Genomic DNA, 27,026 nt, shown 5'->3' with positions numbered 1-27,026 from the left:
ATTTCAAAATTCCAGAAAAAACACTTTTTTTTTTTTTTTTTTTTTTTTTGAGACGGAGTCTTGCTCTGTCACCCAGGCTGGAGTGCAGTGGCCGGATCTCAGCTCACTGCAAGCTCCGCCTCCTGGGTTCACGCCATTCTCCGGCCTCAGCCTCCCAAGTAGCTGGGACTACAGGCGCCCGCCACCTCGCCCGGCTAGTTTTTTTTGTATTTCTTAATAGAGACGGGGTTTCACCGTGTTAGCCAGGATGGTCTCGATCTCCTGACCTCGTGATCCGCCCGTCTCGGCCTCCCAAAGTGCTGGGATTACAGGCTTGAGCCACCGCGCCCGGCCGAAAAAACACTTTTTTTAGAGATAGGGTCACTATATTGCCCAGGGTAGTCTCAAACTTCTGGGCTCAAGTGATCCTCCCACCTAGGCCTCTAAGTAGCTGGAACTACAGGCACATGCCACTGTGCCTGTCTATTTTTTGATTGTTATAATTGGTTTCTTTAACTAGTTTTCCATATATTTTCTCATTTAGTCAAATTCCATTGTTTTGTCAGAAAAAATAATTTGCATAGAAACTTTTTCATAAAATGAATAGGATTTATTCAGATGCCAATCTGTTTTGATTATGCCTTATAAAAACTTTTAATGATTTTTAGGTACAGAAGAAAGAAATAATATGCACAGGATAAACTGTAACTATGAGTATTTCTGGCAAGTTCTCTGGGACTAGAACTCACAAGTAGTAAGAAGCAGGTAGGCAGCTCTGATTTTGAGCCCGTTGGAACAGATACCTTGTTCATTTAGAAAGTGTTTTTTGTCAAATAATATTGCAAATGATGATTATAGTGTGGGAGTGAGACTAATAATTAACAAGGAAATTTAAATCTAGAGGAGCAGAAATGCTACTTCGTAAAAGATAAATTTAGAAACTTTGGCGAAAACATGGAGGACAATTTTGTGTTTTTACTGAGTCATTGATAACAAAAGATAACGATTATGGGATCTAGTTGCACAAGGTGTAGAATGAGGGACCTTAGAAGTACACCTGGTTTTGTTCATCTAGATAGCAATTCCCAGTACTGATTCCCAATACTTCAGGGTGATTTTTGCTTTTTAAGTTTCTGCGAAATTCACAAAATGCTAATTCTCATTTCATAAAAACTCTTAACTCAGCGCTTTGCTCAACAAGTGATATAATAGAGTATAAATGCTTTACAGGTGTGCCAAACTATTGTCTCTCCCCAGTCCTGTGGTGGCAGGAGAAGTTGAGTTAGCATGGGGTTTGGGGCCACTGAGCCTCTTTACCCAGTATTTCCTACCATGTCCATCATTTTCTGTTTGTGTGATGATGTGAAAAAAGTTGAGAGACATTATCCTGGAGGTAAGTTTTACCTGTTGTGAATAATTGAGGTTAGGAATGGAGGAATGGTTAGAAAGAAATCTAATTCTAATATTTTAAAAGACTATATGAGTCCCCAAAATGAAGGTTGGTGAGCTTGAAGATCATGAACTTTCTGTAATAGATTATCAAAGGGATGGTTGTTAGCACAGATAAATGTAGTAGATATAATTTGGGGTCAGTTTTGAGAGCAAATTATCTCTAACAGTTCATAATTCAAGAAAATATGATTTTAGTAAGGATTTGGCAGAATTTCTGTTGTTGTTTTGTTTCTGAGATGGTGTCTTGTTCTGTCACCCAGGCTGGAGTGCAGTGGTGCGATCATGGCTCATTGCAGCTTCGACCTCCTGGGCTCAAGCGACTTCTCCCGTCTCAGCCTGCTGAGTGGCTGGGACTATAGGTGTGCTCTACCATGCCTGGCTAAGTGTTGTATTTTTTCTTGAGATGGGGTTTCACCATATTGCCCAGGCTGGTCTCAAACTCCTAGGCTCAAGCAGCCCACCCACTCTTGGCTTCCCAAAGTGCTGGGACTACAGACATGAGCCACTGCGCCTGGGCACGGATTTGGCAGAATTTTTAGAATTTCCCCATTGACTATAGAAAGATAGTTTGGCTTCTAGTATATTTAAGACAGAATCCCTATCTGGTTGAATAGATACATGTAAAGGATGCTGATTAATGAATGTCAGTCTGGAGGGAGATTTCTAATGGCATATAATAGGACTTTACCTTCTTTTTTTCTTCTTCTAAATATTTATTAGTTAGATGCCTGTATACCAGGAATGCTTAAAATGTTTGTGAGTGACTAAAGGTAGGTGGGATAGTGATTGTGTTTTAGAGAGACAGTCTTGGGATCCAAAAAATATCTTGTCTGACTAGAACAAAGTGCCAAATGTAGTAAGACTGCAGGCTGTATGAGGGCAGGAGAGGTCTCACTCACTGTTGTATCTACAGTAGTAGCACAGTGTCTGGTATGTAGATGAACCTGTTGAGTGAATTAATGGAATTGAATAAAATGTTTGTTTCAACCAGTTGTCCTCAGACTTCTCTTCTTATCCTTCTGCCCTTCTTGATAGTTGATGAGACTGTATTTTATGAATTTTTTTTTTTTTTTTGCTTTTGTTGTGAAGGGCTTTTTTTTTTTTTTTTTTAAAGGAACTTTTGAAGAATCATCTTTTGCCCTTAAAGACTTTATATTCCTAAAGAAAGGAAATTGACACTTTGTGGGGAAGAGAAGAACATTCTGTCTTGCAAAATGTTTTTGAAAAAATAGAGCTTCATTACTCTTACTTAATAGGTCAGTGTGTTAAGTTAGTGTGTTAAGTTCCCAGTTTAATGAATAGGAATGATTGAATTTAGCTCAGTAAAGTACAGTGTTAACTATGTTTTTTACATTACATTTGCATTGTTTGCATTGTAGTTATCTTCTTTGGATATAAACAAGTATTTCTTTGGATATAAACAAATACTTAAAGTGCTGGAAAACCAGGACTTGACAGGTAAACAGAAACAGGTGGAATAAATAGTGGCTGCTCCTTTCCATTTGGATATAAACTCTCTAATTTGCCACAGTTCAGAGACTACCTGTAGTATTCTCCATAAGAACGTAATTGTTTGTTTCAAGGAAATTTCTAAGTTGTTTCTATTCATTACCTAATACTAGTTGTGATACCTTGTTAATGGTAGAGACAGGCTCATTGAAAAGAGTCTGTCTTATCTAAACAAGGTACTTTTTCTAATCAGCTCTAGTTGTAGTACTGTACATCCAGTTTTTCCAGTTCTGAGTTTTCGTAAGAGCATTGAAAAATCCAGATTTATAAGAATTCTGTTCATATTTTTAAATGTTCCTTTTTTTTTTTTTTTTTTTTTTTTTTTTTTTTTTGAGACGGAGTCTTGCTCTGTAGCCCGGGCTGGAGTTTTCGTCACTGCAAGCTCCGCCTCCCGGGTTTACGCCAGCCTCAGCGGAGTAGCTGGGACTAAAATCCTAGTTTTTTGTATTTTTAGTAGAGACGGGGTTTCACGGTGTTAGCCAAGTCTCGATCTCCTGACCTCGTGTCTCGGCCTCCCAAAGTGCTGGGATTACAGGCTTGAGCCACCGCGCCCGGCCTAAATGTTCCTTTTTTTCAACATTCAGCAAAATATTATGTGCTAGGAACTCTCCCAGACGCTTATTAACATCTATGAATAAAATAAAGATTCTGCCCTCCTGGTCCTCTTTTCTAGTGGGGAAGCAAAACAACAAATGATATATGTAAGAAAATTACTTATGTACGAAGGTGATGAATTCTGTGGCGGAAAGAAGTGGAGTAGGTAAGGGGGATTGGTCACAGGTGGGCAGGTTAGTAGGGTAAGCTTCATGGGCAACATGAGATTTAAAGAGAAACTTGAAGGATCGGTGGCTTTTCTTTCCCAAATGGACACCTAGTGAAGAGTATTCTAGGCAGAGGGTGCATTAGAGCCAAGTCCTGAAGGCAGGAACATGCCCAGGAATAGTGAGGAACTATAGCGCAGTTGGAACTGAGTGAGCAACAGGGAGGGCCTAAGAGATAAAAAGGGTAGAGAGTATTATAGGGTGTAGAGGGTATTATAGGGTCTTCTAGGCCATTGTAAGGACTTTCTCATATATATACTCTGAGTGAGATTGGCATTCAGTGCAAGGTTTTAAGTAAAGGAATGGTGTGCCTGCTTTGGCTGCTGCCTTGAGAATATTCTGTGGGGGACAAAGGTCATATAGGTAAGAGATAGTGGTGGTTGGGATCAGAGTCTAAATTGCAGGTGATGAGGAATGGTGAAGATTCTGGATTAATTTGAAGATAAAACCAGTATGATTTCCTGGCTGAATGGAAGTGGGGTTTGTGAAAGACAAGTTTTTAAAACACTCTCTTGACTGACTATGCACAGGGTCATGATCTGGTTTAAATAGCACGCATTTCTGATGAAGGCTTACATCAGTAATTTTCTAAATGGTCTTTTAAAATAATTGTTAATGTGTAAACTTTAGGTTATTTTTGTTTGGTTTCAAACTCCATTTCCTACCTCATTTACTTGGTTGGTTCATTCTGCTTGATAAGTGCGTCGTGGAGTGACATCCTAGTTGTAGAGGACCCTACTTCAGTCTGTTCAAATCCATGTCTATGGAATAGTTGTTATATCCCAGAGACTGCCTTGTGCTTGGGATAAAATGAATACAATGAGACCTTTAGCCCTGATCTCAAAGGTTAATTTTTTTGCCATAATGTATCGTTGGTACCACACTGCCAGTATGGGCAAAATGCTATGAGAGGCAAAATGAGGAGGCTCTGAAATTCTGCCTGTCTGGTAGACAGAGGATGCCTTTGTAAGAGGTATTACTCTTATTTTTTAACTGATACATAATATTTTTGGGGTACATGTGATATTTTGTTACATGCATAGAGTGTGTAATGATCAAGTCAGGGCATTTAGGATACCCATCACCCAGAGCGTTTACTCTTTTGAGACAGTCTTGCTCTGTCCTCCAGGAGGGAGTGCAATGGCGCAATCCTGGCCCATTGCAACCTCTGCTTCCCGGGTTCAAGCGATTCTTGTGCCTCAGCCTCCCAGGTAGCTGGGATTACAGATGTGCACCACCATGCCCGGCTAATTTTTGTATTTTTAATAGAGATGAGATTTCGCCATGTTGGCTGGTCTGATCTTGAACTCCTGGCCTCATGTGATCCGCCCGCTTCAGCCTCTCAAGAGTGCTGGAATTATAGGAGTGAGCCACTGCTCCTGGCCCATTTACTCTTGATCATGAATGATGAGTACTATCTAGGCTAAACAGCTAGTTTGCTGGTGTTCCACAGCAAATTAGAAAGGAGAGGAAAAGGGATAAATAGTAATCAGTCTACCTGTTGAAGAAGAAAAATTCAGTCCATTTATTTAAAAATATGCATAAGCTTTGCAAGCATAGCATTCTGAAATCTTTTGATACAGATACTTTAATAACTCCTGATAGTACTACTCATGCAGTACTGCTCAATAATGTATTTTAATAGAACTTTCGCTTAGTGGGACAGTATAAATCAGTGTCAATACTGGTAATGGTAATATCCCCCAAGTCATGACATATTTCTGCTATAGCATATGCAACTCAAATATTCTCAGGACAGCAAGTTTACATGTGATTAGAGAGGGAGGGAAGTGTTAGGAAGACATGAAATTCAATTTTATACTTTTAATACTTTCCAAAGTTCTAGATGACATTTTCCAAAGTGTCAAGGAATGGTTAAATTATTTTCGGTTTACTTTAAGAAATGGTTTAATGTAAGTGACTAATTTTGAAAATTGTGGATCTTTTAGACAGTGATTATTTTAGTGTTCTAATCTAGAAAGTCTACATAGGCCGGGCGCGGTGGCTCACGCCTGTAATCCCAGCACTTTCGGAGGCCGAGACGGGCGGATCACAGGGTCAGGAGATCGAGACCATCCTGGGTAACACAGTGAAACCCCGTCTCTACTAAAAGTACAAAAAATTAGCTGGGTGTGGTGGCGGGCGCCTGTAGTCCCAGCTACTCGGGAGGCTGAGGCATGAGAATGGCATGAACCTGGGAGGCGGAACTTGCAGTGAGCCGAGATCCCACCACTGCACTCCAGCCTGGGCGATAGAGTGAGACTCCGTCTCAAAAAAAAAAGAAAATCTACATAAACAAAATGCCTCATTTTTGGACATTGTGAATAAATTAGACTTGATTTAATACCACCTGTCAATATGTATGTTAAATAACAAAATACTATGTCTGGCATGCTGCTCCATGCTTCACATTTAATAGGAGTGTTTTTCTTCTAGGTTCAAAAGATGTTGTGATAAAGGCGCAGGTCTTAGCTGGTGGTAGAGGAAAAGGAACGTTTGAAAGTGGCCTCAAAGGAGGAGTGAAGATAGTTTTCTCGTAAGTCCTATTTTTTAAGGATAAATCATCCTTGTTAAAGATTGATTAAAGATTGCTTATTGAATTGATAAAAATACTGAAATTTAAATATTAGATAAAATTTTGGCTATTATGTGGATTTGCTTTTTCTCAACTGGAGGAAAGAAAAATTTGAGTTATTTTTCTTCTTTTAGTCCAGAAGAAGCAAAAGCTGTTTCTTCACAAATGATTGGGAAAAAACTGTTTACCAAGCAAACGGGAGAAAAGGGCAGAATATGCAATCAAGTATTGGTCTGTGAGCGGAAATATCCCAGGAGAGAATACTACTTTGCAATAACAATGGAAAGGTCATTTCAAGTGAGTAATTGCAGACATGATACATAGATGATAAATTTATGACATTCAATTTCAAAAGTTGATTGTTTTTATTTATGTGGGAAAGATTTTAAAAGTACAAACTGTAATCTGTGTGTCGTGAGCATGATATGTCATTTAAAAAACAGCTTTGTTATGCCATAAAATTTGATATATAATATCATGATTTTAAAATCATAGGAAAAATTCTGTTGTAATAAACTTCATGGGATTCTCAAATTGTTAATTCACTAACAGCAGCTTAAATCATCTCTGGATCATCTCCAGATTGAGAAAATAATATCTAGCATACTAAAATATTCTAATGAAAGAGAAAGTCGCTGAACCCACTAGAAGAGTGTGTATCCATTGCATCATCTTCTGTTTTCTCAACTTTTTTTTTTTTTTTTTTTTTAGTAGTTTGGGGGATTTGTTTCACTATATGATTCAATATTTGGTAATTTGAGGGATGACATAAAGTAGCAAACAATATGATTTTAAGGAGTATTACATTAGCACAGCTCTCCTCTCTTTATTGGAACCTAAAATGTTGAAGCTTCTGGTGAAGAGAAAATCCCTTTATGGACCTGGTGTTTGGAGAGAGCATTGATAATCATTTTATACTAGAATTATCTGTTTTTTGAGGGTATTAGTTAGGTTTTACAAGCTGAATCTGTGTGTTAACTAGCTTTTTTTTTTTTTGAGAGGGAGTCTCGCACTCTCACCCAGGCTGACTTGCAGTGGTGCCATCTCGGCTTACTGCAAGCTCCACCTCCTGGGTTCACACCATTCTCCTGCCTCAGCCTTTCGAGTAGCTGGGACTCCAAGTGCCTGCCACCACACCCGGCTAATTTTTTGTATCTTTAGTAGAGACGGGGTTTCACTGTGTTAGCCAGGATGGTCTCGATTTCCTGACCTTGTGATCCGCCTGCCTCGGCCTCCCAAAGTGCTGGGATTACAGGAGTGAGCCACTGTGCCCAGCCAGAACTAGCTTGTTTTTTTGAAGCAACTGAGTATATATTTGAAAGCTCCAGTAAGGATTTGATGTAGAACATTAATTGTGTAGAATTTAGAGTAATAAAAATTTTAAGGGTCATGAAAATAATTTTCTTATGTAGAATAGCTTTTTAAAAAATAACAGCTTTCTATATTGTGATTTTTCTTACTTGCAATTAAATCTTCTATTAATGTTTGAGTGATACGTCTTTTGCAACTTTTAATTTTTATAAGGTATATAAAATCTTAAGATAATAACACTAGATGGTAGTAAAAATCCACTCAGAATATAAAATTAAGAAGCACTGTTTTATTCTCAAGTGATATTCTATGTGGTAGAATTTAGTTTGTAAGTTATTTTAAAAATCCCATGACAGTAACCTCATATATTACCCAAAATTTACATAAATCATATTTTTACACATTGACTTATTTTCACTACATTTTATTTTTCTTTTCGTTGACATTATATATCAGCATCTGTCATTTTGTTAGTTATGTTTTTACTTTTTGTTATAGTAGCCAGAAACAAGGTATAAATACCTGGATTAATTGAGATAGGAGTTCTCTATCCATAGTAATTCATCTTTTTTTTTTTTTTTTTTTTTTTTTTTTTTTTTGTGAGACGGAGTCTCGCTCTGCCGCCCAGGCTGGAGTGCAGTGGCCGGATCTCAGCTCACTGCAAGCTCCGCCTCCCGGGTTCACGCCATTCTCCTGCCTCAGCCTCCGGAGTAGCTGGGACTACAGGCGCCCGCCACCGCGCCCGGCTAGTTTTTTGTATTTTTTAGTAGAGACGGGGTTTCACCGTGTTAGCCAGGATGGTCTCGATCTCCTGACCTCGTGATCCGCCCCTCTCGGCCTCCCAAAGTGCTGGGATTACAGGCTTGAGCCACCGCGCCCGGCCAGTAATTCATCTTTATTGTAGTAAAGGTAGCATAATGAATATGTATCCTTAAAGATATGTTAAGGCATTTGGGAAAAGGATCAAATTTGAGTTCATCTTAAGAACTTGAATTTTCTGACAACTATTTAAGTCTTGTTGAGGATAAAATGTTTTTATTTTAATACATGGTTAATAATACATGGTTATAATAATTCAGGTTAAAAATCTATAGTACTAGTAAAACTGACCGAAGACATTATAACATTCTTTGATATTACCACATTAGACCAATGTAGAGTTGGTTGGTGTTACTTTTTGGGGTATAGCCATTTTTTGGGGAATCCCTGTGGACAGATTTCTGTTGAACAACAAAAATTAGTCAGCTATTTAAACTACAAAGAGCACTTGTGATTGAGTTAATGTCCCATGCATGGGAATTAACTAGTCATTAGAAATTGCTTTTGTTAAAATGGGGAACAGACTTCCTATTTAATAAATAGTGCTGGGAGAACAGGCTAGCCATGCAGAAAATTGAAACTGAACCCCTTCCTTACACCAAATACAAAAGTTAACTCAAGATGGATTAAAGACTTAAATGTAAAACTCAACTGTAAAAACTCTAGACGGAAATCTAGGTAATACCATTCAGGACATAGGCACGGGCAAAGACTTCATGATAAAAACGCCAAAAGCAATTGCAACAAAAGCAATAATTGACAAATGAGATCTAATTAAGCTAAAGAGCTTCTGCACGGCAAAGGATACTGTCATCATAGCGAACAGACAACCTGCAGAATGGGAGTAAATTTTTGCAATCTATCCTTCCGACAAAGGTTTAATATCCAAAGTTTATAAGAAACTTAAATTTTCAGGAAAAAAGCAGCCCCAATAAAAAGGGGGCAAAGCACATGAACAGATACTTCTGAGAAAAAGACACAGGCTGGGTGTGGTGGCTCATGCCTGTAATCCCATTACTTTGGGAGGCGGAGATGGATGAATTACCTGAGGTCAGGAGTTCGAGACCAGCATGGCCAACATGGTGAAACCCTGTCTCTACTGAAAATAAAAAAATCAGTTGGGCATGGTGGTGGGTGCCTGTAATCCCAGCTACTCGGGAGGCTGAGGCAGGAGAATGGCTTGAACCTGGGAGGTGGAGGTTGCAGTGAGCTGAGATTGTGCCACTGCACTCCAGTCTGGGTGACAGAGCAAGACTCTGTTTCAAAAAAAAGGGCCACATATGGCCAACATACATGTGATTAAAAAGCTTATCACTGATCATTAGAGAAAAGCAAATCAAAACCACAATGAGACACCATCTCATGCCACTCAGGTGGCTGTTATTAAAAAGTCAAAAAACAACAGATGCTGGTGAGGTTTTGCAGAAAAAGGAATGTCTGTCTTTACAGTGTTGACAGGAGTGTAAGTTAGTTCAACCATTGTGGACGACAGTGTGGCAATTCCTCAAAGACCTAGAGGCAGAAATACTGTTTGACCCAGCAATCCCACTACTGGGTATATGCCCAAAAGAATATGTATCATTCTATTACAAAGATACATGCATCAGTATGTTCACTGCAGCACTATTCACAATAGCAAAGACATGGAGTCAACCTAAACATCCATCAATGATAGATTGGATACAGAAAATATGGTACATATACACCATGGAATACTCTGCAGCCGTAAAACAGGAATGAGATTATGTCCTTTGCAGGGATAGGGATGGAGTTGGAAGTCATTATCCTCAGCAAACTAATGCAGGAGCAAAAAACCAAACACCTGTGTTTTCACTTATAAGTGGAAACTGAATGATGAGAACACATGGACACAAGGTGGGGATCAACACACACTGGGGCCTGATGGGTGGGGGGAGGGAGAGCATCAGAAAGAATAGCTAGTGGATGTTGGGCTTAATACCTGGGTAATGGGATGATCTGTACAGCACACCACCATGGCACATGTTTACCTTGTAACAAACCTACACATCCTGCACGTGTACCCCTGAACTTAAAAGTTGAAGAAGAAAAAAAAAAAAGAATAAGCAAAGCAAAACTAAAAACAGAAAACTTACTTTTATGACTGACTTGTTTTTAGGAGATGTGTCATATGTTCTATTGGTCTTTAGTACCTTTCACATCCTGATTCCAGGGGGTATCTTCCATGGGGTTGGCATGCCAGAAAATCAATTAAAGTACCTACTCTCTGTGTGATACCTTTGTTAAGTTAGATTTCTTAACATTTGCCTAGTGCCTTTTGGGTACTTTGGGCTGAGTCAAGTCTATTTAATAAATCACATTTACTACTTTATTTTTCTGGTAAAACAACTGCAGTCTGCTGCAAATGAGTGGGACATTTTCCTGTGTCAATTTTTGACTTTACCTGAAATAGTTATAAAATGTGCTTAAGAATTCTAGTTTTATTTTGTATGTTTTTTTTTTAAATACACATCTTTATTTTTTATTTTTATTTTTATTTTTTTTGCTCTGTCCCCCAGGCTGGAGTGCAGTGGCGCCATATTGGCTCACTGCAACCTCTGCCTCCCAGGTTCAAGTGATTCCCCTGCCTCAGCCTCCCGAGTAGCTGGGATTACAGGCGCCTGCCACGACGCCCGGCTACAGATCTTTACATATGGCTGCTTTGTCATTTAAGCCTTTTACATTTAAGCTTATTTTATTTATTTATTTATTTTTTTTTTGAGACGGAGTCTCGCTGTGTCTCCCAGGCTGGAGTGCAGTGGCGTGATCTCGGCTCACTGCAAGCTCCGCCTCCCGGGTTCACGCCATTTCTGCCGCCTAGCCTCCCAAGTAGCTTACAGGCGCCCGCCACCACGCCCGGCTAGTTTTTTGTATTTTTAGTAGAGACGGGGTTTCACCATGTTAGCCAGGATAGTCTCGATCTCCTGACCTCGTGATCCACCCGCCTCGGCCTCCCAAAGTGCTGGGATTACAGGCTTGAGCCACCGCGCCCGGCCTACATTTAAGCTTATTTTAAGGCAAATTTTTAAAAATACCAACAAGAAAAGAATTTAGGTTAAGCAAGTGAGAATTAGCATTATTAACATATTTGAAATTTCAGCTACTTGCTTGAAATGAAATTGTTTTGAAAGTTTATTACTAAGATTTAAAAGTGAAGCCAAGTCGTTTGAACGTGAACTAGCTATTTATTCTGCAGTGATGACCAAATGTGGAACTACATTGTTTAACCTGTTTACCCATGCAAGTTGGCTCCTTTCTAACTGGTTGTAGAATTAAGACAAATAGAGACTCCACTTTCTTCTGTGTATTATTATTTCCTTTTGTTTTTTTTTTTTTTTTTTTAGTTTTTTTTCTAACTTATAACCAATTGTTGAAGACTTTATTTTTACTTACTGAGAATGTAATGTTAACTTTTCTCCTCAACTAGTGTTGCCTTCTCTATGGCTTTTCATTTCTTTTACCAGTTGATATAAAAAGAGAAAGTAAAACTAAAATGAGGAAAAGAGGCCGGGCGCGGTGGCACTCGCCTGTATTCCCAGCACTTTGGGAGGCCAAGGCGGGCGGATCACAAGGTCAGGAGATTGAGACCATCCTGGCTAACAGGGTGAAACCCTGTCTCTACTAAAAATACAAAAAATTAGCTGGGCGTGGCGGCAGGCGCCTGTAGACCCAGCTACTTGGGAGGCGGAGGCAGGAGAATGACGTGAACCCGGTAGGCGGAGCTTGCAGTGAACCGATAGCCACTGCACTCCAGCCTGACCGGCAGAGTGAGACTCTGGTCTGTACCTCTCCTGTTGAATAAAATTATATTTTGTTGGTCTGTACCTCTCCTGTTGAATAAAATTATATTTTATGGTTATCTATAGACTTAATTTGTCTATATTCTATTTCAGTGGCATGACTAATACTGAACTGACTCTTCTTCAATCAGAATTTTTTCCTGCTCTTTAGATCTTTGTAAAAGCTTATAATTATGAACTGCCTTGCTAGCGAGAAAACGAAGAATACCCTTTCATTTGAAATTTATAGAGGGACTGAAAATTAGACCGTAATTTCAAACATTTCTCTTTACTTAGACTTGCTAATGTTGTCTTCTTTAGCCTCAGAAGGCTCAGTGAATTCTTTTATTTAATTTTTTTTTTATATTGAAAGGAGTTCTAATACCGAGTGCTCAGAGTTTAGCCAAACTTCAGAGGTTAAGGGCATAGTCCTGCGCGTGATTGCCCTTACTTTAGACACCAGCCTCAATTTTAGTGGTCTCCCGCTTACCCTCATTTCTGACTAGTTAGCTACAAATTTGAGGGTTAATTCCCTAGAACAACTCACAGAGCTCAGGAAAATGTTAAACTTAGGATTACAGTTTTAGTATAGCCAAAGGATATACAAATCATAACCAGCCAAATGAAAAGACACATAGGACAAGGTCTGGGAGAGTTCCCAAACATGAAGTTTCCACTATTCTCAGGAATGTTTTGTCTTGCTAGCATCTTAATGTGTGACAGTATGCAGAATATTGCCAACCCAAAGCTCCCCAAGCTTTTGATGTTCAGAGTTTTTTTTTTTTTTTGATTGTCAAAAATATAACAAAAAATTTACCATACCCATTTTGAGTATGCAGTATAATAGTGCATACTAAGAAGTAAAGGAAAGAAAGGGAAGGGGAGGGGAAGGGGAGGGAAAAGAGAGAGAGAGAGAGGAAGGAAGGAGAATGTTAATTTCTCTTTTGGTAAAAGGAACAGAGTAAAACATGTTTTGTGCAACATCTCCAGAAGAGATCTCCAAATCTTTTTTTTTCTTTAATTTTTCCAGAACTTTTTTGTCTTGCAAAATTAAAACTATTCATTGAACAATTCCCTTTTCCCTGTCTGCCTTCCCTCCAGCCCCTGGTAATCACCATTCTGTTTTGTGTTTGTAAAAGTTTGAGTATTTTAGATATCTGAAGTAGTTGTCTTTTTGTGACTGGTTTTATCTCAGCATAATGTTCTCAAGGTTTATTCAGGATATAGTGTATGACAAGGTTTCCTTATTTATGGCTGAGTACTATTCCATTTTATATATATACTGCATTTTCTTTATCCATTCATCTTTTGATGGACATTAAGATTGCTTTCATCTATTGGCTATTGTCAGTAATGCTACAGTGAACAAGGATGTTCAAGTATTTTTTTGAGATCCTGTTTTCTTTTGGATATATACTTATAAGTGAGATTACTGGATCATATGGTAATTCTATTTTTAATTTTTTGAGAAGCTTCTATAGTGTTTTCCATAACAGCTGTACCATTTTATTTATTTAATTTATTTTTTTGAGGCAAGTCTTGCTATGTCTCCCAGACTGGAGTGCAGTGGTGTGATCTTGGCTCACCACAACTTCCGCCTCCCAGGTTCAAGTGATTCTCCTCCCTCAGCCTCCTGAGTAGCTGGGACTACAGGCATGCACCACCATGCCCGGCTAATTTTTAGTAGAGACAGGGTTTCACCATGTTGGCCAGGCTGGTCTTGAACTCCTGACCTCAGGTGTTCTGCCTGCCTTGGCCTCCCAAAGTGCTGGGAATATAGGCATGAGCCTTCACACCTGGCTGAGCCGTACCATTTTATATTCCAACTAACAGCAGACAAAGCTTCCAATTTTTCTGCATCCTCGCCAACATTCATTTCCTGTTTTTTGGTGGTAGCCATCCTAAAGGGTGTGAGGTTATATTTCACTGTGGTTTTTATTTGCATTTCCGCAGTGATTAGTGATATTGAGTATCTTTTCATGTTCTTACAGGCCATTTGTAGATCTGCTTTGGAGAAATGTCTATTTAAGTCCTTTGCCCATCTTTAAATTTTTTTGTTTGGGTTTTTTATTTTTTATTTTTTGGTTATTGAGTTGTAGAAGATCTTACATATTCTGGATTTCAGCTGTTAACCATGTATATGGATTGCAAATATTTTCTTTCATTATATAGATTGCCTTTTTACTTTGTTGATTATTTCCTTTGCTGTGAAGTTTTTAAGTTTGATGTAGTTCCATTTGTCAATTTTTGCTTTTTTTCTGCCTGTGCCTTTGGTATCATATTTAAGAAATCTTTGCTAAATCCAATGTCATAAACTGTTTTCTCTCTGTTTTCTTCTATGAGTTTTATAGTTTCAAGTTTTATGTTTAGGTCTTTAATCTATTTTGAGTAAATTTTAGCATATAGTATATGGTAAGGGTCTAATTTCATTCATTTGCGTGTGGATTTCCAATTTTTCCAGCACTGTTTGTTGAAGAGACTGTTCTTTTTGCCCTCTTGTGTAGCTTTCACACCATTGTTGAAGATCATGTAATCATATACCTGAGGGAATACTTCTGGGTTCTCTTTTCTGTTCCATTAATCTATATGTCTGTTTTTTATGCATTATCATGCTGTTTTGATAACTGTAACCTTATAATATATTTTAAAAGAAGTGTGAGATCTCCATTTTCTTTTTTTTTCTCAAGATTGTTTTGACTGTTCTGGGTCCTTTGAGGTTATATATGCATTTTAGTGTATTTTTCTTGCCTTTTTTTTTTTTTTTTTTTTTAAGATAGAGTCTGGCTCTGTTGCCCAGGCTGGAGTGCAGTGGCGTGATCTCAGCTCACTGCAAGCTCTGCCTCCCGGGTTCACACCATTCTGCCTCAGCCTCCCGAGTAGCTGGGACTACAGGTGTCCGCCACCTTACCCGGCTAATTTTTTTTTTTTTTGTATATTTAGTAGAGACAGGGTTTCACCATGTTAGCCAGGATGGTCTCAATCTCCTGACCTCGTGATCTGCCCACCTCAGCCTCCCAAAGTGCTGGGATTACAGGCGTCAGCTACCGTGTCCGGCCATATTTTTCTATTTTTATAAAAAAATGCCATTGAGATTTTGATAGAGATTACGTTGAATCTGTAGATTGCTTATGGTAGTATGCACATTTTAACAATATTAAGCCTTCCAGTCTGTGATCACAAGATGTCTTTCCATTTGTTTGTGTCTTTTTATTTTTATTTTATTTTTTATTTTTTGACACGGAGCTCGCTCTGTCACCCAGGCTGGAGTGCAGTGGCATGATCTCAGCTCACTGTAGCCTTCACCTCCCGGGTTCATGCCATTCTCCTGCCTCAGACTCCTGAGTAGCTGGAAATACAGGCACCCTCCACTACTGGCTAAATTCCTGTATTTTTAGTAGAGACAGGGTTTCACCGTGTTAACCAGGATGGTCTCGATCTCCTGACTTCATGATCCGCCCACTTCGGCCTCCCAAAGTGCTGGGATTATAGGCATGCGGCACCGTGCCCGGCCTGTTTCCTGACTTTTTAATGATCACCGTTCTAACTGTCATGAGATGGTATCTCACTGTGGTTTTGATTCGCATTTCTCTAATGAACATTGATGATGAGCTTTTTTTCATGTTTGTTGGCTGCATAAATGTCTTCTTTTGAGAAGTGTCTGTTCATATCCTTCTCCCACTTTTTGATGGGGTTTGTTTTTTTCTTGTAAATTTGTTTAAGTTCCTTGTAGATTCTGGATATTATCAGATGTATAGATTGCAAAAATTTTTTCCCATTGTGTATGTTGCCTGTTCACTCTGATGATAGTTTCTTTTGCTGTCCAGAAGCTCTTTAATTTAATTAGATCCCATTTGTCAATTTTGGCTTTTGTTGCCATTGCTTTGGTGTTTTATTCATGAAGTTTGGTGTTTTATTCATGCTTTGGTGTTTATTCATGCCCATGCCTATGTCTTGAATGGTATTGCCTAGGTTTTCTTCTAGGATTTTTATGGTTTTAGGTCTTATGTTTAAGCCTTTAATCAATCTTGTTAATTTTTGTATGAGGTGTAAGGAAGGGATCCAGTTTCAGCTTTCTGCATATGGCTAATCAGTTTTCCCAACACCATTTATTAAATAGGGAATCCTTTCTTATTGCTTGTTTTTGCCAGATTTGTCAAAGATCATATAGTTGTAGATGTGTGGCATTATTTCTGAGACCTCTGTTCTGTTCCGTTGTTCTGTATATCTGTTTTGGTACCAGTACCATGCTGTTTTGGTTACTGTAGCCTTGTAGTATAGTTTGAAGTCAGGTAGCGTGATGCCTCCAGCTTTGTTCTTTTTGCTTAGGATTATTTTGTCTATGTGGGCTCTTTTTGGGTTCCATATGAAATTTAAAGTAGTTTTTTTCCTATTCTGTGAAGAAAGTCAATGGTAGCTTGATGGGGATAGCACTGACCATAAAATACTTTGGGCAGTATGGCCATTTTCATGATATTGATTCTTCCGATCCATGAGCATGGAATGTTTTCCATTTGTTTGTGTCCTCTCTTATTTCCTTTAGTAGTGGTTTGTAGTTCTCTTTGAAGAGGTCCTTCACATCTCTTGTAAGTTGTATTTCTAGGTATTGTATTGTCTTTGTAGCAGTTGTGAATGGGAGTTCACTCATGATTTGGTTGTCTATTTGTGTATAGGAATGCTTGTGATTTTTGCACATTGATGTTCAGTTTCTCATTATTGTGTATGATGTTGGCTATGAGTTTTCTTATATGGCCTTTATTATATTGCAGTTGTTTCCTTCAGTCTTTTTTTGTTTGTTTTTATCATGAAAGGGTATTCAAGCTTGTTAAATGCCTTTTATGTGTCAATTGAGATTATTGTGGTTTTTGTCCTTCATTCTGTTAATAGGATGTATTATACTGAATTTCTGTATGTTGAACCATCCTTGCATTCTAGGAGTAAGTCTTACTTGATCATGATGTAAAGTCCATTTAATGTGTTGTTGAATTCAGTTTGCTAGTATTTTGTTGAGGGTATTTTTTTTTTTATCATTATTAATCAGAGGTATTATCCTGTAGTTTTCTTTTAGTACCTTTCTGTGATTTTGGTATCATGGTAATGCTGGCTTCATAGAGTGAGTATGGAAATTTTCTGTCCTTTTCAATTTTTTAAAGAGTTTGGGAAAGATTGGTTCAGTTCTTTAAATGTTTGATAGAATTTTCCAGTGAAGCCCTTTGGTCCTGGGCTTCCTGTTGCTTAGACGTTTTTGATTACTGATTGAGTATCATTACTACTTATAGGTCTGTTCGTAGTTTTATTTCTTTATGATTTTGAAGACTGTTTCTAGGAAGTTATCCATTTCTTCTAGTTTATTCAATTTGTTGATATATAGTTTTTCATAACAGTCTCTTAGGCTCTTTTCTATTTCTGTTACAGTTGTAATGTCTCCTTTCACTTCTGATTTTTGTTTTTTCAGTCTTTTTTTTTTTTTATAGTTAAAGGATTGTCAATTTTATCCACTTTTTCAATGAGCCAATTTGCAGTTTTGTTGATTTTTTTTTTCTATTCCCTGTTTCTTTTATTTCTGCTCTAATCTTTATGATTTTCTTCCTTCTGCCAACTTTGGGTTTAGCTGTTCTTTTTCTTTTTTTTTTTTTTTTTGAGACGGAGACTCGCTCAGTTGCCCAGGCTGGAGTGCAGTGGTGCAATATCAGCTCACTGTAAGCTCCGCCTCCCGGGTTCACGCCATTCTCCCGCCTCAGCCTCCCGAGTAGCTGGGACTACAGGTGCCCGCTGCCACGCCTGGCTAATTTTTTGCATTTTTAGTAGAGACGGAGTTTCACCGTATTAGTCAGGATGGTCTCAATCTCCTGACCTCGTGATCCGCCTGCCTCGGCCTCCCAAAGTGGTGGGATTACAGGTGTGAGCCACTGTGCCTGGCCTAGCTGTTCTTTTTCTAGTATCTTGTGGTATAAATATAGCTTGAGCATCCCAAATCTGAAATTCTGAAATCCAAAATGCTATAAAATCCTAAGCTTTTTCAGCACTGACATGACACTTAAAAGAAATGCTCATTGGAGCATTCTGGATTTCAGATTTTTAGATTTGGGATGCTCAAATGGTAAGTATAATGCTAATATTTTGATATTCAAAGAAATCCAAAATCTTCTGGTCCTAAGCATTTCAGATGAGGAATACTCAACCTGTAAAAAAATCAGGAGCTGAGTGTGTTTTCTAGTTGTGGTAAGCTGTGTCAACTTCTCTCTGGGATGTTACACATTTTCTGGTGCTGCCATGAGCCTGTGCACTCGCCTTTGTTCTCGATGCCCCACAGGCATCCAGAGTATGCTGGTTCCCCAACAGCACCCATGTCAGTTGAGACAGGAAACAGTCCCTTGGACAGCCCTCCAAGCAGCTGGAATGTTGAACATGTGTTCTACTCTTCTCTTTCTCTCCAAATGGAGAAGCCTTTTAATCCCAAACTATTAGTTTGGAGTGGTAGGGGGAAGGATGCTGATGTTGAATTTCAATACAGATGTTCTTGGCTTTGAGCTTACCTGGGGTACTGTGACTTCCTAATTGGTTTCTGTCATTGTCATAAAAGCTTTTTGGATCATATATTGTTGCTAAAGTCAGTGTTTTTGTCAGGGAGCATGGTCTTGGGCTTTCTATTTTGTCATCTTGCTGGCCTTGGTGTCCAGAGTTTTCATTGGGGGTCCATGGTGTAGGCATTAAACAAAAAAAATTTTTTTTAATTTTAAATTTTTGTAGAGACAGGTTCTCACTATGATGCCCAGGCTGGTCTCGAGCTCCTGGACTCAAGCAATCCTCCTGCCTTGGCTTCCCGAAGTGCTAGGATTACAGATGTGAGCCGCCACACCCAGCCTGGGTATCATTGATTGAATCATTGTCTATGCAGTTGACTTAGCCCATTTCTTCTCTGCAGAGTGGGTTGATATAATTTGGCTGAAAACCCTAAACCTCTAATCACATCGATCTTTCTGGCGTGGCCATTGCCCACCTGAGTCATCTCCTTAGTGTAAACTGTCTAGGAGCCCACCATAAGTCTCCTTGTTAGCATCAACTATCAGATGTGGTTGGAGGGTTTAGAAGTTACTCCCAAGACCCTGGGGACAAAAGTCAGCCAAATTCCTTGTTACAAATGTTTATAGAAATCGAATCACACGATACAAAATAATTTTTTCCTAAATAGAAGTTTAACACTCTTAAAAAAGTGATAGATTCTTCTTTTTAATTTTTGTTACTGCAGTATTTAAACTATTTGAAGGACTGTTTTGTTCTCTAAACAGTAACGAATGCAATACTATTCCTTTAATTTATACCTTTTTTTTTTTTTTTTTGAGACAGAGTCTCGCTCTGTCGCCCGGGCTGGAGTGCAGTGGCCGGATCTCAGCTCACTGCAAGCTCCGCCTCCCGGGTTTACGCCATTCTCCTGCCTCAGCCTCCCAAGTAGCTGGGACTACAGGCGCCCGCCACCTCGCCCGGCTAGTTTTTTGTATTTTTTAGTAGAGACGGGGTTTCACCGTGTTAGCCAGGATGGTCTCGATCTCCTGACCTCGTGATCCGTCCGTCTCGGCCTTCCAAAGTGCTGGGATTACAGGCTTGAGCCACTGCGCCCGGCCTAATTTATACCTTAAATGAGTATGTTACTAAAACACTAAGTGCTAGGATAGAAAAGTGGAATTAGGCTCACGTGGTGGCTCACGCCTATAATCCCAGCACTTTGGGAGGCTGAGGCGGGTGAATCACATGAAGTCAGGAGTTCAAGACCAACTTGGCCAAGATGGTGAAACCCTGTCTCTACTAAAAATACAAAAAATAACTGGGCATGGTGGCGCATGCCTGTATTCCCAGCTACTTGGAAGGCTGAGACAGGAGAACCCCTTGAACCTGGGGGGCAGCGGTTGCAGTGAGCTGAGATCGCACCATTTCACTCCAGACTGGGTGACAGAACAACATTCCATATCAAAGAAAAGTGAAATTAGTCTTTTGATTAAAAAAAAAAATTGTCATGCCTGTTTTTTTTTTTTTTCTGGGTATAAAAGTAATGTGTTCATTGTTAAAACAATTTTTTTGGAAAAGAGTTGCATTTAAAATAACAAAAGTCTTTTAATGTTTTATTCCCCACTCTTCTTTTGTTTCTGTCAATATGGAGCACATTGAAACGCATTTTATGTTAAAAAAATAATACAATTGAGAAAATGACCTAGGGTCGTTTCCTAGGGTTTTGTGTCATTTTTTCATACATAACACTACATGTAAACATACACTACATAACACACTACAGTATTTTCCTATGTCAGTAAATAATCTTTAAATACAGTTTTATTGTTTCTCTATTTTTTTCATGTTAACATTATTTCTAGTTTAATGCATAAATTAGTAGATATATTAGATAATTTATGATTTTTTCTTGATTGATATTCAAGAACTTAAAGGTTAATAATTATTGGTATTGATACCTTACCTTCTCATCTTGTTCATGATAATACCCAGAGCTATTCTTTCAAACTAGTTAGCTTTCTCTTTTATTTATTTTATTTTACTTTTTTTTTGAGACAGGGTCTTGCTCTTTCCCCATGCTGGAGTGCCATGGTGTGATCACAGCTCACTGCAGCCTTGATCTCTCAGTCTCAAGTCATCCTCCCATTTCAGCCTGCTGTGTAGCTGGGACTAAAGGGGCATGCCAGCATGCCTGGCTAATTTCTTTGTATTTTTTGTAGAAATGGAGTCTTACTATGTTGCCCAGGCTGCTCTTCACTCCTGAGCTCAAGCAGTCCTCCTGCCTTGGCCTCCCAAAGTGCTGTGATTACAGGTGTGAGCCACTGGGTCTGGCCAGCTTTCTTTCTTTCTTTCTTTCTTTCTTTTTTTTTTTGAGATGGAGTCTGACTCTGTTGCCCAGGTTGGAGTGCATTGGCGCCATCTTGGCTCACTGCAATCTCCACCTCCTGGGTTCAGGCCATTCTGCCTCAGCCTCGCCAGTAGCTGGGACTACAGGCGCCTGCCACTACGCCCGGCTAGTTTTTTGTGTTTTTAGTAGAGATGGGATTTCACCATGTTAGCCAGGATAGTCTCCATCTCCTGACCTTGTGATCCACCCGCCTCAGCCTCCCAAAGTGCTGGGATTACAGGTGAGAGCCAAAGCGCCCAGCTACCAGCTTTCTTTTTCGTTGTCTTGCAGTAGGATTAGAGCTTAGACTTTACGTTTTCTTAGGCTTTTTCTTTCAAATACCTGTTTTCAGGATTTTCTAGTGTTGATGCTTTAGGCAATACTTTTAATGTCCCCTCAGTTTTTATGAAAAATGCATAGGTTATATTTCACATGTATATGTTTACATATTTGGTGTAAATTTGTTTTTTTCTTTTTTTTCTTTTTAGTTTAAGTTCTGGGATACATGTACATAAAGTGCAGATTTGTTACATAGGTGTACATGTGCCATGGTGATTTGCTGCACCCATCAACCTGTCATCTACATTAGGTATTTCTCCTAATGTTATCCCTCTCCTTGCCCCCAAACCCCCACAGGCCCCGGTGTGTGATGTTCCCCTCCCTGTGTCCATGTGTTCTCATTGTTCAGTTCCCACTTATGAGTGAGAACATGTGGTGTTTGGTTTTCTGTTCTTGTGTTAGTTTGTTCAGAATAACAGTTTTCAGCTTTATCCATGTCACTGCAAAGGACATGAACACATTCTTTTTTAATGGCTGCATAGTATCCCATGGTATATGTGCCATATTTTCTTTATCCAGTGTATCATTGATGGGCATTTGAGTTGGTTCCAAGTTGTTGCTATTGTGGTGTAAGTTTTTGTGTATATTTTAAATCTATTTTTCTTGCAGGCAAGCCATTATTTTCTTCTTTTTTTTTTTTTTTACTTTTTTTTCATTGCTTTAATTGAATATTTATAAGAGGGCACTATGCTGGAGATGTGAGGATAAATTCTTAAGAAAATTTTAAAATATGGGTAGAGAGTAATAGATGCTTACATCTGATATTATGCATGGGTAGGTTTTAAAGTTTCATTGATGAGTCTAAAATAAATCTAGTTTTGGTTGTTTCCTACCCTTGCCAGGGTCCTGTATTAATAGGAAGTTCACAGGGTGGTGTCAACATTGAAGATGTTGCTGCTGAGACTCCTGAAGCAATAATTACAGAACCTATTGATATTGAAGAAGGCATCAAAAAGGAACAAGCTCTCCAGGTATGTTGTATTCCTGAAAAATTTCTACCTTATCATTAGAGAATTATGATATTTAAAGATAACTATACAACTGAAGTATTGTCAAAACTTATTTAAATATTTTGAGTGTCAGGTGGATCATAAGGTCAGGAGTTTGAGACCAGCCTGGCCAATATAGTGAAACCCCCATCTCTACTAAAAATAAAAAAAAAAATTAGCCAGGCATGGTGGTGCATGCCTGTAGTCCCAGCTACTCGGGAGGCTGAGGCAGAAGAATCGCTTGAACCCAGGAAGCGGAGGTTGCAGTGAGCCCAGATTGTGGCGCTGCACTCCAGCCTGGGTGACAGAGTGAGACTCTGTCTCAAAAAAAAAAAAAAAAGTCACTATACCATTACCCTGTCTAGTAAAATTAACAATAATTTCTTTTTTTTTTTCTTTTTTTTTGTTTTTTAGACGGAGTCTAGCTCCGTTGCTCAGGCTGGAATATAGTGGCACCATCTTGGCTCACCACAGCCTCTGCCTCCTGGGATCAAGCAATTCTTCTGTCTCAGCCTCCCAAGTAGCTGGCATTACAGGCGCCAGCTACCACACCTGGCTGATTTTTGTATTTTTAGTAGAGACAGGGTTTCACCTTGTTGGTCAGGCTGATCTTGAACTCCTGACTCCAGGTGACCCACCCACCTCGGCCTCCCAAAGTGCTGGGATTACAGGCGTGAGCCACCACGCCCAGCCAACAATGATTTCTTAGTATCATCGCTTACTTAGTCATTCACATTTCTCTAGTTGTTTCAAAGCAATTTTTCATCTACAATTTGTTTGACTCAGGATCCAAATAAGGTCCTTCATTGTTATTTTATTTATTTTCTTTGAGATGGAGTCTTGCTCTGTCACTTAGGCTGGAGTGCAGTGGTACGATCTTATAATATAATAATGCTAGGCACTGTTTCCACTCATCACCATCAGGAAAAATGCTATATAATCTTAGATTATTTCTTCATGTATTCTTGTAAACCAAGTATTTTCTTCCTCATCTAAATTTCACTCTCATCATCTTCACATAACTACCTAATAAATCAAATCTGTGCCTTTTAAACATTTATATCATTCATCTGCCAAAATTATTTGCTTTACTCTCCATCAGAAACATTTCTCTATCTCCTTTAAACCTTTGTGCCGGTCAAATTCTTGCACTTGGCTGGGCACAGTGGCTCACGCCTATAATCCCAGCACTTTGGGAGGCCGAGGTGGGCAGATCATGAGGTTAGGAGTTCGAAACCTGCCTGGCCAACATGGTGAAACCCCATCTCTACTAAAAATACAAAAATTAGCTGGGAATGGTGGCGGGTGCTTATAATCTCAGCTACTTGAGAGCTGAGGCAGGGAAATCGCTTGAACCCGGGAGGCAGAGGTTTCAGTGAGCCGAGATCATGCCACTGCACTCCAGTCTGGGTGACAGAGCAAGACTCCGACTCAAAAAAAAAAAAAAAAAAAATTATTGCACTTGCTGTACTTCAATACCATAAACTTTTTTTTTTTTTTTTTTTTTTTTGAGACGGAGTTTCACTCTTTTTGCCCAGGCTGGAGTGCAATGGTGTGATCTCAGCTCACCGCAACCTCCGCCTCCAACAAAATGTGCCACCATGCCTGGCTAATTTGGTGTTTTTTTTTTTTTGAGAGAAGTCTTGCTCTGTCGCCCAGGCTGGAGTGCAGTGGCCGGATCTCAACTCACTGCAAGCTCCGCCTCCCGGGTTCGCGCCATTCTCCTACCTCAGCCTCCCGAATATCTGGGACTACAGGCGCCCGCCACCTCGCCCGGCTAGTGTTTTTTTTTTTTTTTTTTTTTTTTTTGAGACGGAGTCTCGCTGTGTCTCCCAGGCTGGAGTGCAGTGGCATGATCTTCGCTCACTGCAAGCTCCGCCTCCCAGGTTCACGCCATTCTCCCGCCTCAGCCTCCCAAGTAGCTGAGACTACAGGCGCCCGCCACCACGCCCGGCTAGTTTTTTTTTGTATTTTTAGTAGAGACGGGGTTTCACCATGTTAGCCAGGATAGTCTCGATCTCCTGACCTCGTGATCCACCTGCCTCGGCCTCCCAAAGTGCTGGGATTACAGGCTTGAGCCACCGCGCCCGGCCTGGGCTAGTTTTTTGTATTTTTTTTTTTTTTAGTAGAGACGGGGTTTCACCACCTTAGCCAGGGTAGTCTCGATCTCCTGACCTCGTGATCCACAACCTCTCCCTCCTGGGTTCAAGCTATTCTCCTGCCTCAGCCTACTGAGTAGCTGGGACTACAGGTGCACGTCACCATGCCTGGCTAATTTTTGTACTTTTTTAAAAGTAGAGATGGGGTTTTGCCATGTTGGCCATGCTGGTCTTGAACTCCTGACATCAGGTGATCCGCCCTCATCGGCCTGCCAAAGTGCTAGGATTACAGGCGTGAGTCACTGCGCCGGGCCCCTTCATATTTACTGACTGATTTGTCTCACAGGTCTTCAAAAACTTGCAGGTTTCTCTTTTTTGCCGTCTTCATCTTTTTTCTTCCAGTTTAGTTGTTGAAGAAACTGAGGTGATTATCATTCATTATTTTTTGTAGTCTGGATTTTATATCTCCATGGTTTAAGTGGTTGAACATTTAAAATATTCCTGTGTCCCCTTTATTTTCTGTAAGTATAGAATGGATGGGACACTGTCTTATATATCTCCATGATAGAGCTGTGGTTTATGAATGATTTTAAGAATTCATTGAATGCTGTGGTCCTTCTTTCAGTTTGTATATGTTCACAATAAAATTTTGCCTACAGTTTTACTGGTCTTCTCTATTGTCCTTGTGTGCTCCTTCCCCTCCATTCTTCCCCTCACACAAAAAAGTCCCCATTGAGTTTAATATTATGGCCTGTGAGAGTTGCTTGGTAGTATTTGTAATGCTGCTATTGAATTAAATTGTTTGTTTTGGATATAAAAATAAGTGACTCATCTTTTCGTTTGTTTGTTTTTGAGATGGAGAGTCTCGCTCTGTCACCCAGGGTGGAGCGTGCAGTGGCACGATCTCGGCTCACTGCAACCTCCACCTCTCAGGTTCAAGCAATCCTCCCACCTCAGCCTCCCAAGTAGCTAGGATTACAGGCATGCACCACCATGCCCAGCTAACTTTTTTTTGGTATTTTTAGTAGAGACAGGGTTTCACCATATTGGCAGATGGTTCCAGAACTCCTGATCTCAAGTGTTCTGCCTGCCTGGGCCTCCCAAAGTGCTAGGATTACAGGTGTGAGCCGCTGTACCTGGCCTAGTGACTCATCTTAAAAGAAAAGTTCGAATATTGAACTTTGAAGTTAAACATTTTTATTTTTATTTTTATTTTCTTTTTTTTTTTTTTTGAGATGGAGTGTCGCTCTATTGCCCAGGCTGGAGTGCAGTGGCGCGATCCTGGCTCACTGCAAGCTCCGCCTCCCGGGTTCACACCATTCTCCTTAAACATTTCTTCATGAGAAACTATGTCAGAATAAGTTTATGGCTGGGCGTGGTGACTCACGCCTGTAATCCCAGCACTTTGGGAGGCCGAGGTGGGTGGATCACCTGAGGTCAGGAGTTCAAGACCAGCCTGACCAACATGGAGAAACCCCGTCTCTACTAAAAATACAAAATTAGCGGCCGGGCGCGGTGGCTCAAACCTGTAATCCCAGCACTTTGGGAGGCCGAGGCGGGCGGATCACGAGGTCAGGAGATCGAGACTATCCTGGCTAACGCGGTGAAACCCCGTCTCTACTAAAAAAAAAAAAAAAAATACAAAAAACTAGCCGGGCGAGGTGGCGGGCGCCTGTAGTCCCAGCTATTGGGGAGGCTGAGGTAGGAGAATGGCGTGAACCCGGGAGGTGGAGCTTACAGTGAGTTGAGATCTGGCCACTGCACTCCAGCCTGGGCGACATAGCAAGACTTTGTCTAAAAAAAAAAAAAAAACCAGAATTAGCCAGGCATGATGGCATATGCCTGTAATCCCAGCTACTCGGGAGGCTGAGGCAGGAGAATTGCTTGAACCCGGGAGGTGGAGGGTGCGGTGAGCTGAGATCACACCATTGCACTCCAGCCTGGGCAAAAAGAGTGAAACTCCGTCTCAAAAAAAAAAAAAAAAAAAAAAGAATAAGTTTATGGTATTGAAGTACAGCAAGTGCAATAATTTTTTTTTTTTTTTTTTTTTTTGAGTCGGAGTCTTGCTCTGTCACCCAGACTGGAGTGCAGTGGCATGATCTCGGCTCACTGAAACCTCTGCCTCCCGGGTTCAAGCGATTTCCCTGCCTCAGCTCTCAAGTAGCTGAGATTATAAGCACCCGCCACCATTCCCAGCTAATTTTTGTATTTTTAGTAGAGATGGGGTTTCACCATGTTGGCCAGGCAGGTTTCGAACTCCTAACCTCATGATCTGCCCACCTCGGCCTCCCAAAGTGCTGGGATTATAGGCGTGAGCCACTGTGCCCAGCCAAGTGCAAGAATTTTGACCGGCACAAAGGTTTAAAGGAGATAGAGAAATGTTTCTGATGGAGAGTAAAGCAAATAATTTTGGCAGATGAATGATATAAATGTTTAAAAGGCACAGATT

The 27,026-nt window shown here is 39.9% G+C and overlaps 1 protein-coding gene across 2 annotated transcripts in view; it reads left to right on the top strand.

Annotated features, from left to right (window-relative positions):
• SUCLA2 (succinate-CoA ligase ADP-forming subunit beta) overlaps nucleotides 1-27,026 on the top strand; it is a 70,204-nt gene that overhangs the window by 8,138 nt on the left and 35,040 nt on the right. For both annotated transcript variants that reach the window (XM_050766327.1, XM_050766325.1), the window contains exons 3-5: nucleotides 6,198-6,297; nucleotides 6,471-6,633; nucleotides 22,332-22,460. In XM_050766327.1, the coding sequence (XP_050622284.1) occupies nucleotides 6,198-6,297; nucleotides 6,471-6,633; nucleotides 22,332-22,460 (392 nt within the window). The remainder of the gene's footprint in view (nucleotides 1-6,197; nucleotides 6,298-6,470; nucleotides 6,634-22,331; nucleotides 22,461-27,026) is intronic.

The sequence above is a fragment of the Macaca thibetana genome, chromosome 17 (genome assembly GCF_024542745.1).
Source record: "Macaca thibetana thibetana isolate TM-01 chromosome 17, ASM2454274v1, whole genome shotgun sequence".
NCBI classification, from domain to species: Eukaryota; Metazoa; Chordata; class Mammalia; order Primates; family Cercopithecidae; genus Macaca; species Macaca thibetana.
Note: the sequence above shows the minus strand (reverse complement) of the source record. Positions and strands in the feature narration are given on the sequence as shown.